This window comes from Lucilia cuprina, chromosome 3, assembly GCF_022045245.1.
Source record: "Lucilia cuprina isolate Lc7/37 chromosome 3, ASM2204524v1, whole genome shotgun sequence".
Lineage (NCBI taxonomy): Eukaryota > Metazoa > Arthropoda > Insecta > Diptera > Calliphoridae > Lucilia > Lucilia cuprina.
Window position 1 is genome coordinate 37,264,594 of NC_060951.1, and position 14,499 is coordinate 37,279,092.

At 28.3% G+C, this 14,499-nt stretch overlaps 2 protein-coding genes across 2 annotated transcripts in view; one reads left to right on the forward strand and one right to left on the reverse strand.

Annotated features, from left to right (window-relative positions):
• Nucleotides 1–9,629, reverse strand: part of LOC111687405 (eye-specific diacylglycerol kinase) — a 295,119-nt gene extending 285,490 nt beyond the window's left edge. Inside the window, exons 1-2 of the mRNA XM_046946840.1 lie at nt 8,378–9,629; nt 7,736–7,959 (exon numbers count right to left, since the gene is read on the reverse strand). Coding sequence (XP_046802796.1) covers nt 7,736–7,959; nt 8,378–8,431 — 278 coding nt within the window. The 5' untranslated portion in view covers nt 8,432–9,629. The remainder of the gene's footprint in view (nt 1–7,735; nt 7,960–8,377) is intronic.
• Nucleotides 9,630–10,347: 718 nt separating this feature from the next.
• Nucleotides 10,348–11,470, forward strand: LOC111682366 (enhancer of rudimentary homolog). Its single transcript, XM_023444297.2, has 2 exons — nt 10,348–10,496; nt 10,567–11,470. Exon 2 carries the CDS (start codon nt 10,687–10,689, stop codon nt 10,996–10,998), a length of 312 nt encoding a protein of 103 aa, XP_023300065.1. The 5' UTR covers nt 10,348–10,496; nt 10,567–10,686; the 3' UTR covers nt 10,999–11,470.
• Nucleotides 11,471–14,499: the final 3,029 nt, after the last annotated feature.

Genomic DNA, 14,499 nt, shown 5'->3' on the forward strand with positions numbered 1-14,499 from the left:
AGTCTATAGTCTAGTCTATAGTCTAGTCTATAGTCTAGTCTATAGTCTAGTCTATAGTCTAGTCTATAGTATAGTCTATAGTCTAGTCTATAGTCTAGTCTATAGTCCTGTCTATCTGGTGTAAATGCGAATCTATAGTCTAGCCTTAAGCCTTACCTGGAAAGATATAGAGTGTAGGGTATAATAAAACAATATAAATGTACAACCATATACAATTGAACCCACACTCTCACCCACATAGAAATTATGGTATTAAATACCTAAAGAATTCTTCATTTTCATTTTAAGGCTTCTACAACAATGACATCCATTTTCTGTCAAAATATAAATTTCTATCTGTATCAGAGCTTAAAATCAGCATTGCATTGGGACAGACCATTTAAAATATAAAATGTAAGGTACTTTTGTGTATTAAATTTGTTACATATTATGAAAAAGTACAATAGATTAAAACAGAAAAGGTACTATTTTTTTACATTTTTACAATTTAAATATGTATCTGTAGGTATTCAGTTGCAACTTTTGATTTATTTTTGACCTACAATTGTTTATATTTTGCAATATTTTTATGTTCTTTGTCATATTTCTATTAATTTTTAATCTCACTCTCGTTTTCGGCACATGAGTCTAGTCATTTTCCTATTGTTATATTTATTTTATTTTCTAACGATTTAAATTGAAAATATAAGTATATATTTTATTTTCAAGCTCAAACTGTAAAGAGAGCAACACAAAAAAGAAAATAATCTTATTATGTGTCATTAGTGCGAATGACCATTGTCAAAATATGATTTTTATAAAGTAATTTTATATTTAGAAATACAAATTAATTAAATTACTACAACAAATAATTTTATGTAAAACATTGCCGTTTTAAATATGTTCTTGCTTTGCAAGTAGATGGATCTACTTATTTGTATTCCAATCACAATTAAAACTTTCAATTTCATTATTGTTGTTATGCATTAACATATTTAACCCAATGATCTTTGTAATTTATTGTTGTGATATCTTGTCTGCAGAGAGTGAGAGTTTTGCTCAGCTGTTTAATAGATTAATTAATTTTATAACAACAACTTATTTATGAGCAGACAAAACCTTAAGAAATGGAGAACGAAGCTAACTTGCTAGACTTTAGATTTTGTCGTCAAAAACTGAGAATTCGAAGCAATTTCTTTTGGATGTTAAAAGTTAAAACTATTGATAATCATATACATTAGCAGTTTAATTGAAAGTACATGCACATCTACGATTGTCGGTTAAATTAAAACTAAACTTGGAGTACATAATGATCTACAATTTGAAACAGATAGAGATCCTGGATAGGATCATAGTATTAGCTATATAAATGTACACGGTTAAGGTTTAAAAGGAAGTGCTTTTTAATAATGAGAGTACACAAAGATCTACGATCGATATAGTAAATAAAGATCTATTTTTAATGATAACTTGGATTCCATGAAGATCTACAGTTGCAGCTAAACTCGACGTTGTTAAATATGTATATATGACAAAGGCTGAGTAGTGGATATATAAGAAGAGAAAAATATCTACAATCACTGATCAATTTACCAAACAGGAAGAACAGAAATATCGACTAACACAATTCTAATGGAAGTGAACAAATTTCTAAGATCGCACATCAGTTTACATAAAGATCAATCATCTCAATACGGAGTAAACAAAGAAATATGATCGCTAATCAATTAAAACTACAAAAAGGATTTTCGTATCAAGCAAAACTGGGAACTCAGTACGACAAAGATCTAGGAATGCTGCTCAATTATGGTTTCATAACAATATTAGGTCAATTCAAAATAAACCAAGATGATATACAATTGGAGGAAGAAGAAATATAATCACCGATCAAAGCTATACACAATTTAAGCTCAACTTAGTATAAACACTTATCCTTCCCTGAGGTACATAAAGATCATTAATTGCAGATAAATTGCTACACATTTCGAAATAAGAGAAGATCAGTTAATTCTACATGACAAATAGATCAACAATTGGAACTTAAATTACAGTACATAAACATCTTCCTATGATCACTGATCGGTTTTAAGTGCATAAAGTCCTACAATTAAGACTAAACAATGGCCTACGATAACAAGTAAATAAATATCTAAGATCATAGCTCAGTTTAGCTACATAAGGACTTATTACAGCTTATTTCAGAGTACACGAAAATTATGTAAATTAAACAAAAAGATCAAACACAAGGAGCTGTGAATGCAGTTCAACGCAATATAAGCAATGATCTTGATAGCGATTCATTTATTGCAGGTTAAATCTGAGTGGATAGATATCGCTGATCAGTTTGGTCTATTTAAAAATCTATAACAGTGATAAAACGATGGTTACATAAAGATCTATGTTGGACTACATTAAGATTTCAATTGTGTACTATCTATGATTGCTCCTCAGTTGGGGCTACATAAAGGTTAATAATTGCTACTCAAATCTCAGTAGACAGGGATCTATGATCGCTGAGAAGTTTGGTCTATTTAAATACCTACGACAGGGACTAAACTAAGGGTACATAAAGATCTACGATCGCTGCTCAGTTTGAACTGCATATTGGTCCATTTAAAGGCCTATAACAGTGACTAAACGATGGTTACATAAAGATCTATGATCTCTGTTCAGTTTGGACTACATTAAGATTTCAATTGTGTACAATTAAGAAAAAACTATGATTGCTCCACAGTTGAGGCTGCATAAATATTAATAATTGCCACTCCATTCTCAAAGGACAGAGATCTATGATCGCTGATCAGTTTGGTCTTTTTAAATATCAATAACAGTGACTAAATGATGGGTACATAAAGATCTACGATCACTGCTGTGTACGTAAAGATCTATGATCTCTGCTGAGTTTGGAATACATTAAGAGTTCAATTGTGTACAATTACGAAAAGACTATCTGATCTATGATTGCTGCTCAGTTGGGGCTACATAAAGATCATTTATTGCAGCTCAATTCACAGTAGATAGAGATCTATGATCGCTGATGAGTTAAGTCTATTCAAAGGCCTACGACAGGGACTGAACGAAGGGTACATAAGGATCTACGATCGCTGCTCAGTTTGGGCTACATAAAGATCATTTATTATAAACAGAGATCTATGATCGCTGAGAAGTTTGGTCTATTTAAAGACCTACGACAGGGGCTAAATGCAGGGTACATAAAGATCTACGATCGCTGCTTACATAAAGTTGTTAATTTCATACAATTAAGAAAAAGATATCTGGCGACTTTGGTAATAAACTATAATATCAAATAAAAAAGAATAAATGTAATATTTATGAATAACAACTTGTAATGACTTACAAATTAAAAAAATATCAATTAGTTAGTATAAACATTTTACTAAGACAATTTTTCTAAACGCATTTATTTATTAACTACATACAGAAGTAAAATATAAAAAATAACAAAAAATATAACTTAAAGTAAATTTAAAAACAAAAAAAAAGCCGAAACGCGTTTAAACTTGACATTGAACTTCAATTTAAAATAAATTTGATTTGAAGAAAAATATATGTTTAGTATGCAGAGAGCACACAAGGTCAGACGAAAGAAATAACGAAAAATAATATTATAATAACAAATTTGTAAAAAAATAAAAAAAGAAACTGAATAGAGAAGGAGAAGAAAAACGCGCCAACGAGATAAAATCAGTTACTCTCTCCATAACAGTTTAGTTTTTGTCATTATAATGCCAATACAATTGACAGGTATAAATGAAAACAAGTAAATTTTAGATTAAATTTCAATTTTAGAAAGATAGCGATAGTCCAATGTAATAAATTTTGATAAGAATTATAAACATAATTAGAGCGGTGTAGCAGTGTTTGACCTAATTAATGGAAATAGAAAATATATGCAAAATCACTTGAAGATTCAAAGATTTTTAGAATTTCTTATTAAATAATTTTAAATAATATGATGTTTAAATAATATCGTTATTTTAAATTTTTTTTGTTTTATCTTTCAAATTTGTTTTTTTTTGTGGTGTCATTATCAAGTACATACTCTAAAAATCTAGTACATACAACAAATTGCTAAGTAATTTTTATTGAAAAATATTTTAGTTGTTAATTAGCACTAGATCTTACAAAATAAATGTTAACTAATCGTTTATTAAAATGACCTTGTTATAAAATTGAATATCAGCTGAAAAATTAAAATTTTAATTTGCATAAAATAACAAAAACTGTTTTAGGCAGTTAAAATTAAAAAAAAAAAAGATTTAATTTGAAATGAGGCTTTAAAAAAAATTGCACAAGCATTTGTTTAAACAAATCAAAAAAAAAGTTAAAAGTTTTTGCTGAAGGAAATGTTGTGAAATAATAGTTACTACATCACATTTTATTTAGGACTACGATCGCAGCTTAAATTGCTCTAGAGAAAAAATAAGATCGTAATGGATAAAGATCTTCGATTAAAGCAAATCTGGGAGTACAGCAATTAAAGTGAGATCTACGATCGGTTAATAGTTTTAGCTACCTAAATACACAGAGTCAGAAATCTACAGACATTGCTGGGCATGATCTGTATAATGATCTATGATTTAAACTAAACTTGGAGTACTTGAAGATCAATGATTGCCGCTCAATTCAGAGCTCTACGATCACTGATAAGTATTAGTTGAATTAAGATATGAACTTCGAACAAAACTGGTAGTAAATGAAGATCAATGGTTATAATTAAATTAGAAGTACACCAAGATCTACGATCGCTAATCAGTTTCAACTACATAACGATCTATGATTGGGGCAAAATAGGACGTATGTAAAGATCTAGGAATGTGGTTGAAGTTGCAATTTTTTTTTTAAATATTAATAGATCTGCATTGTTTTAGAAATACACAAAGATTTAAATTTCGAATAAAATATGCATAGAGATCTACAACTAAAGCACATTTCAAAGTACAAAAAAATTCGATCGGTGATCAGTTTGAGGTAAATAGCGATCAAAGAATAAATCCAAACAGGGAGTCTTTATCAGCTCCTATGATTAGAATTAAGTTCAGAGTAATCAAATATCTACATTCGAAGATCAGTTAGGGCAACTTAAAGTTATATGTTACTGCTCGTTTCGTATTAAAGAAAGATCTATGATAATTGATCTATTAGAGCTATATATTAATCCACTATTCCAAATAGGAACACATAGAGATCTAATAATGCTGCGTAATTCGGAGTAGACTAAGATCTACCTACAATTAAGGAACAAGACCTACAGTTCGAGTAGAATAGACTTTGCATACAAAAACATACATTTCGAGTAAAAAAGACAACGGGAGTCTATTTTAAAGTACAAAATCATCGATCGGGGATTAAAGAATGAAGCCAAACAGGGAGTAAAGAAAGGTCTACGATCGCAGATCATTTTGGGCTACATAAAGATCTATGGTGCAGCACAATTCGGAGTAAACTATAGCTTTCAAATTTCAGCTACATAGTGATCAACCATTCAAGCTTAACTGGAAATACATAAATATCTATCAATGCTGCTTAATTCTGAGCAGATGAAGATCTATGATCTCTGTTCAGTTTATGCTATATAAAGATCTAAGGTAAAATGTAAACTGAAAATATAAAAATAACATAAAGACGCGCACACAAATATAGCTTATCAGTTTGGGCTACACAGAGATCTGCAATTGATGATACAGACTGTTACGCTGATCTGATATATATCTATTACTTAAATTAAAAATTGTACAATAATCAAATATCTATGATCACTGATCATTTTGTTTTACATAATTTTCTACTATTGATGCTTAAGAGCGAATAGATACGATGAACGCTGCGAAATTTAAGATTCAAAATTATGTATAATTAATGTAAAATAGGGAGTATATATGTATATCAAGCATAAATAAATAGAGAAATAAATCTACGCACTTTGATCAATCTTAGGCTACTTAAAGATCTACGACTAAAAGTATTTAAAAATCTGCAATTGAATCTAAATTTTGAGCTAATTGGACCATAAAAGATTTTCTCCTGAAGGTGTTGCAAACGGTATTATAAACCTCCTAAACCTTTATTAAAAGCGTAGTACAATAAATATTTTATCAAACGATAATTAATAAGGAATTCACGTTTTTTTATTTATTAATGACTGCATTTTATTGCTAGACAATTAAGTACAAATAAAGAAACAAAGATTAAAAGAAAAAACAATGAAATATTTTTAAGCAAATTCTATTCTTAAAAAAACCCTCCACCATAATAGACGTTTATTATTTAAAACAATCAACAAAAACTTAACTAACCGAAAAACAATGACAACAAAATGAATCAATATCCTCAAACAAAACGTGATTTTGAAATTAATCAAAAAAATATAAACAAAAATTTTATAAAATATAAACAAATTGAATATCAGAGAATCGTAGGCTATAGATTTAAAACAAATAAATATAGTATCAAGTAGTCTTTGCGACGTCACTCTTTTATTGAGTCATTAATATTTGTTTTATTTTTAATATTTTTCTATTTTATATCAAAAAGATTTATAGCCTTAATATGATTTGGCAGTAAGAAACATGTATGTACAAATATTTTAGAAAATTCTTATCAGTGACTTGTATTTATTTACGTACAATTAAAACGTCACTTTAAATTATTAATATAAATATATATATTTTTTTTAATTGGAACTATGCCAATTGGGTTTTTCAAAATATATTCACACGCCCATGTATAATGTATAAATTCTATCTATCTCCTTATTGTCATATAAGTATGTATTATTACGTATTAGTTCAATATTAATTTTATATCCATTAAAAAAACACAATGTGGTCAATGCACTTACGGAGCACCTAGGCTACAGTGAATTATATTATTATGTACACCATTTCTTATTTCGTATTTTTAATTATAGTCTAGTCTATAGTCTAGTCTATAGTCTAGTCTATAGTCTAGTCTATAGTCTAGTCTATAGTCTAGTCTATAGTCTAGTCTATAGTCTAGTCTATAGTCTAGTCTATAGTCTAGTCTATAGTCTAGTCTATAGTCTAGTCTATAGTCTAGTCTATAGTCTAGTCTATAGTCTAGTCTATAGTCTAGTCTATAGTCTAGTCTATAGTCTAGTCTATAGTCTAGTCTATAGTCTAGTCTATAAGTTAATCTATAGACTAGTCTATAGTCTTGTTTATAAGCTAATCTATAGTATTGTCTATAGTCTAGTCTACACCCTAGTTTTCAGTTTACTTTTTAAGGAATTGTGATTAAAATATTCTGAGTTTACTCTTCCAAACTATGTTTACATTTGGAAACGGTGTTAAATAATTTATCTAACTAATACATATTTCAAATAAAAAGATTAACAGGTGACAACTATTGACGATAAAAAAAATCATTATAATCATATAATAATGACAATTAACTAATATTTGTACTCATAAATAGTTAAAAGTGAGAAAATGCCGCATTTAAGTAATTGAAAATAATGTCAATATAATTTTCCATAAATTATTAACTATTTAATAATTATTAAATTATTTAAACAAATTAAATAATAATTGAATATAATAAGCTAAATTTTTAGCAATTAATTCACATTAAAACTAAAGTACTACTTCTGCAACATGGAGCTGTCTGTTCAATTAACAAAGAAAGTCTGAATCTAGATCACCTGTTGTGCTAAAAGTTGTTTCTACTCTTGGTCCTTTTAAAAGTCTATCGAATATCAGCATTTTTGGCTTACCTTTCAAATCCATCGGTTTCATTTGCTGTTTCGTCTGTATTCGCGGGACTCGTTGAACGTTTAGGTCGATATATTAAAGGTGTAACTGTGGGATTATCAACATCATCTAAAAATACTACATCATGAACGGGTGTAATACGATGATCGGTTACATTAAAATGTAAATCTTTAAAGGGCCCATTAAGTAGGCAACGCAACGTTGGTGTGTTAGACTCATCCGGGAGCTAGAAAAGAATGGAAAAGTGGTATAATGATAATAATAACTTTTTAAGACTTTATTAATTAAAATTAAATTAGGAATTTATACAGGGGTACGATTAAAAGTTAATTATGACTTTATATGATTAACGATTGAAGCTGAATTGGAAATTTATAAAGATTTTGTTTTTTGATAAATTTTTCAAAAATTTCCTCTTAATTGGAATAACATTGTGGGAGTGCATGACCTGTAACATGATATCATGTAGTGCAGGCTATGGAACATGATGTTTTAAAAAAATAAACATCAATCATGCCTGTATTACATAGGCCTCCAAAAACTATCATTTGGAACTACCTAAATGGTTCATGTACTACAATTATTTTTCAGGGATAAAATTTTTTAAATAAAACATTTTTTTAAAAATTCTTTTTAAAAATTACCTTAACTTTAATTTTATTTGTTGTCGAGGATGAGGAAAACATAGGAATTTTCATTTGATTTTCCAAAAAATAAACTTTAAAACGAATCGTTTTACAATAAAATAGGCGCGAAAATAATTTTCTCTAATAAAAACACTTTTAGTTTTGTTTACTTTTTGTTTAGCAAAAAAACAAACAAACGCGTGAAACGAAAATGTAAACACAACTCTAGCAGCAACGACCGAACGACAAAACTAGCACGAGACTTGTTTTTATTTTCTTTTGTTGTTGTTGTTTTTTACCCAAAAAGTTGTAAGAGGGTGGATGATAGTATATGCAAAATAAACAACAAACAACGAACACACAATTGTTAAAAAGCACACACACACACACGAAACGAACTTTACGAGGCGACCGGCCCGACGATCATTGAACTTGACGCAACACGATGGAAAACAATAAAAAAATCTAAATTAAAATAAACTAACTAAACACTAATCAGCACTATAGTACTTAATAATTAATTAATGATTTTGAATAATACGAACGAACGAGTATAAATAAACAACCGTCACACTAACTATTGTTACTACAGCGAACGAGGAGGAGGACAACCGAAAATGCCGACCGACACAACCTGTTGTTTGTTTTGTTAATAGCAACAACAGTAAAAAACCAAAAAAACTAAAATAACACCAACAATGTTGATGATTGTGAAAGAATTATGTAGCACTTTTTTTCTTATTATTGTTGTTGTTGTTTTATTAGGTTTTATTAAGAATTACGAAATGTTGTTTGTTTGATTAAACTAAATAGGTATTCATTAAAACTTTTATAGACATTATTTAATTATTTATTTCACTTAAACAACACTTAAATTTTGCAATAACTTTTTTGCTTGCAATGAATGCCAAATTCTTTACTTCTTTTGTATTCTTCTTTTTTTCCTATACACATTCTAAAATTTGCATTATTGTTGTTGCTGCTTTTTTAAGAAGCCATTTTTTTTTTTAATTTTTTTCCACAAATATTTTATACTTCTTATTAAATCTTATTAGATTTTCTTTAATTTATGAAATTTTTCACTAAAAACAACACCAACTTATTCACAAATTGTTAATTACTTTGCATCACGTTTTTTTATGTATTTAATTTTCATTAACTTTTATTTAAATGGTGGTCTAACTTTTTTTCGAATTTAAAGTTGTAGCCGAAGTCGTGGTTAGTGTGATACTGAAGTAGCCATTCGTTTGTTAAGAAAGTCGTGTTTTTTTTTGTTGCTTTTTCTTAATATTAACAACTTGCTAATGGTCCACTATGTCAAAAGCAAAAGAAAGAGAGTAATCAGCTGTTTGTATAGTAGTTAAATCACCTGTATGTTGTTGGTATCTGAGAATATATTTGAGAGTAGAGTGGTAGATTAAACGATTGTTGTTTGTATTTATGTGGGTAGTTGTTATTGTTTATATTGAATTTACCACCTTGTTTAATGTGAGATCATAAATTTCACCATGTGTTTTTAGTGGGGGGATGGATAATAACAAGTGGAGTGTTGCCAAGTTATATTAGTTACTTTTAATAAGTAACTAACTAACTATGTAACTAACTAACTACCTAACTAACTAACTAACTAACTAACTAACTAACTTATTAACTAACTAACTAACTAAATAACTAACTAACTTATTAACTAACTAACTACCTAACTAAATAACTAACTAACTACATTTTGTTTCACAGAAAATTTAAGTTTTCACAAAAAATTTAAAATTTTAATATAAAATTAAAATTTTTATAGAAAATTTGAATATTATAGATGTTTCATTTTAATGTTATTCAAATTTCAGTTTAATAATTTTTTCCTAAATTACTAACACTTATATGTGATAATTTCTATTTAAAATACTAATTACCAACTGGCAGTTCTGTTCAATAAGAAATAACCTACTAAAAAATACAACTCTTCAATAGAACAATATAAATTGCAGCTGGCAATGCTGTCATAGAAAAAATGCCGTAAATTTTGACAGCTATTAATAAGAATAAGCAAAAAAATTAATTTACACAAACTTTTTTTATTTTTTCTCCTAACTTTCTGCAATTTTTCTATAAATTAAATAAATAAACAACACAAGAAAAGGTAAATAAACAAGTAAACAGACAAATAAATTACAATTCTAAAATAAATAATCTCTTAACTTAATAAAAAGGAAAACAAACTTAAACTTGCCAGAAAAATCTTGTGGAAAAAAGAGGGATAAAAGTAATAAACACACAATATCTATTAGTTTCGATTTGTGAAGACTGTAAAAAAACACACACCTGCTAAAATGTCTCACACGATTCTTTTGGTACAACCTGGTTCCCGGCCAGAAACACGCACCTACAGTGACTATGACAGTGTCAACGACTGCATGGAGGGTGTCTGTCGCATTTACGAAGAGCATTTGAAACGTATTAACCCCAATACACCCACCATCACTTATGATATTAGCCAACTGTTCGATTTCCTAGACCAATTGGCCGATATTAGCTGTTTGGTTTATCAGAAATCCACAAATACCTATGCGCCCTACAATAAAGAATGGATTAAGGAGAAAATCTATGTATTGCTAAGACAAGCGGCCGGTAGCTCAGACTGATGTCATAATAATGTCTTAAGTGTTTAGCAGCAGCAGCAACAGCCGCCGCAATAAATACATATTAGCCCCAAAAAACAACTACAACAACAAAACAGCATTAACATCCTCTGCTCCTTAGAACATCCATCAGCATCTAATTCAAATCTTTTTTATTATAAATATTTAAACCATGTAAAAAAAAGAAGTATAATTAATTAACAATTGAATTTGTCAATTGATTTTAGCAGTAGTAATATCCTCTCGTCATGTAAGAAAATTAAACTGGTGTGTGCAGTGTGAGTTACTAAAACAAAACGAATAATTTGTTCTTTTCACTTAATTTTTCTCTGTAAACTTTTCATTTTTTTAATAAGTATGAATTTTTTTATTTAATTTTTTTATTGTTAATTAAAAATATAAATCGCGGAAAACGAAAGTATTGTGTGCTTTTCTTTTCTTAATAAAAACAATAAAATCAACAATAACAAATTGAGTTTTTGTTACATTTTGTAAAATGTGTTTTTTTGAATTCAGCAAAATTATTTTTTAAAGTTTAATTTTCTTTCTTCTCTTAAATAAAATTTAAAAAAATATTTATCAAATATTTTAGTTTATAAGTATTTTTTCGTCTTTTTTTAGACTAAAGAAAAATCTAATAATAAAAAATAATGTAAAATTTAAGATTTTTTGCGTTTTTCTGGTTTTTGGCGGGAATAGCAAAAAGTTAGGTTAGGATAGATTTTGTACACCGTTAATATTCCATGTGGATTTCTTCGTACTAGTATAGCTAGTTTTAAAGTCTGCATATAATGTAAAGTCTAGTCTATTGAAAATACTACAATCTGGATTGTAGTGTTTTATAGTCTGGAATAAAAGTATGTAAGTCTAAAGTATAGAAAACTATTCATTAGACTGCCCAATTGAGTATAGACTATAGAAATCTTAATTGTTTGGACTACAGAAATGTATGTTATACATTTTGGACAAAAGATCAGTCTATAGTCTTGACTAACAAAGAATCTATAGTTTGGATAATATATGTAGGTCTCTAGTTTGGACCATAGATCAGGTATAGTCTGAACTATAGATCTGTCTATAGTCCTGACTATATATCAGTCAATAGTCTGTTCTATAGATAAATCTATAGTCTGATCTAATCATCAATTAAATTAGTCCAAAATCTAAAAGTAAAAGTCTTAGTATTAACGTTCTTCCTCACTCGAACACTCTTTATTTATCATCGTTTATTTAATGCTCTAAATCTCACTAGTCTATAGTCTAGTCTATAATCCAGACTATAGATAAGTTTATATTCTGGTCTTTAGATCAATCTATAGCATGCATCTATAGAACAATCTAAAGTCTGCCATAAAAATCAATATCTAGTCTGGACTATAGATCAGTCTGGAGTATAATGCAGTCTGGAGTATAGATCAGTCTGAACTCCTGACTATAGATCAGTCTGTTGTCTGGACTACAGATCAGTGTATAGTCTAAACTCTTAACAATAAATTAGTCTAAAGTCTAAACTGTTCTAGATCAGTCCTAATTCTGAACTATAGATCAGTCTAAGTTAGTTAGTTTGAAAGGAGGATGTATATACATCAAATCCGAAGAAATACATTAGTCTATAGACAAGACTATAGATCATGCTATAGTATGGACTTTATAACATACATTAGTTTGGACTATAGAACAGTCTATAGTCTTGATTATAAATCAGTCTATAGTTAGTACTATAAGTCTGGACTAGTCAGTATCTTGTCTGGACTATAGAACAGTCATTATTCTAGACAGAAGATCAATCTTTAGACTGGGCAATAAAGAAGTTTTTAGTTTGGGCTATAAACCAGTCTATACTTTGGGCTAAAATCAGTCTATAGTTTAGGCTACAAATCTGTAGATCAGTCTATAATCTAGAATATAAATCAGTATAGACTATTAAGTAGTTGTTATTGAGTAGTTATTGCTGACAATATCGGGTCATTTCGTTACGTAGAACCGGCTGTCGGGAATGTTAATAGACTATAGATCAGTCTATAGAACAACCAATAGTCTGAAATATGTGTACAGCAGTTTAAACTTTAAACCAATCTGTATCATAAATCAGTTGGGACGATAGAGCAGTCTATAGTCTGGATTATATTTGAATCTATAATATAGACGAATAAGGCTGTCTATTATCTGCTCTAAAGATTAATTTAAATCTAGACTTTGTCATATTATAATGCAAACTATTATGAAAATCTATCAAACAGGTTTTAGTAAAAAGTTAAAATATGTCTCCATGTAACTTAGTTAATTCGTATTATTTAATTTGCATGTTTGTAATTTAAAAATGTATTAAAATTATAAATAATTTATACAAAATATAATAAGAAAGTAAATTTTCCATTTAAATACAAATTGTTTTTATAATACTTAATACTAATTTTTCATAATTTATTTTATAATAAATTTATAAATAATAAAATATAGTATTTTAAAGGGACTATTTAATACGTGTTTTTAGTGATTAGCTATTTCGCATTTATAGTGTAACATATAATATCTAGTTGCCTTTATTAAAGGATATTACTTTTAGTATCAGAAGTAAACTTGTGTAAACTTTATTTTAGAAAAAGACGTAACCCCATATTTATAAATGCTTAATAAAGTTATTGATGGTTTATTGCAGGAATTTTGTGTAAAATATGCGATAAATATCTTTATGAATATGGGTGGTAGTCTAAAAACGTAAACGTTTAATAAAGTTGCCGATGGTTTATTACAGGTATTGAATAGTTATTAACTCTATTCTTACAGGGCCCTGTATGGGTATTTAGTACATAGAATCCCAGTACAATATTTACTTTAAAAAATTCTATTTGCGTTTAACACCAGCAAGTTTATAATTAAAATTATTACAGCAAACACTTAAACTAAAAAAAAATCAAATATAAAGTCTAGTACAACTTTATCATACCACTATTATTAAATATTTACTAAATATACAGTTTAAGTGTTTCTCTAAAATAACAATTTTATTTATTTAACTACTAGATATTTGTTTATATTTAAAATTAGTTTTTTTTTCACTTAAAGGTCAATCGATTTATTTGTTGTTTTTTTATGGAAAATCATTCTAAAATAAATCGAACAATAATCAGTGTCAGGTTTAATACTGACTTACATATGATCAAACTAAGTTGATCATTAATCATATTGCTAAAATAAACAGTGGGTCGAAAGCTGTAGAAATAAAGTGAATTTTAGTATATTGTGGACTATAGAACAGTCTATAGTCTGGATTATTGAACAGTCTATAGTGTGGACTATAAAACAGTCTATAGTCTGGACTATAGAACAGTCTATAGTCTGGACTATAGAACAGTCTTTAGTCTGGACTATAGAACAGTCTATAGTCTGGACTAGAGAACAGTCTATAGTCTGGACTAGAGAACAGTCTATAGTCTGGACTATAGAACAGTCTATAGTCTGGACTATAGAACAGTCTATAGTCTGGACTATAGAACAGTCTAT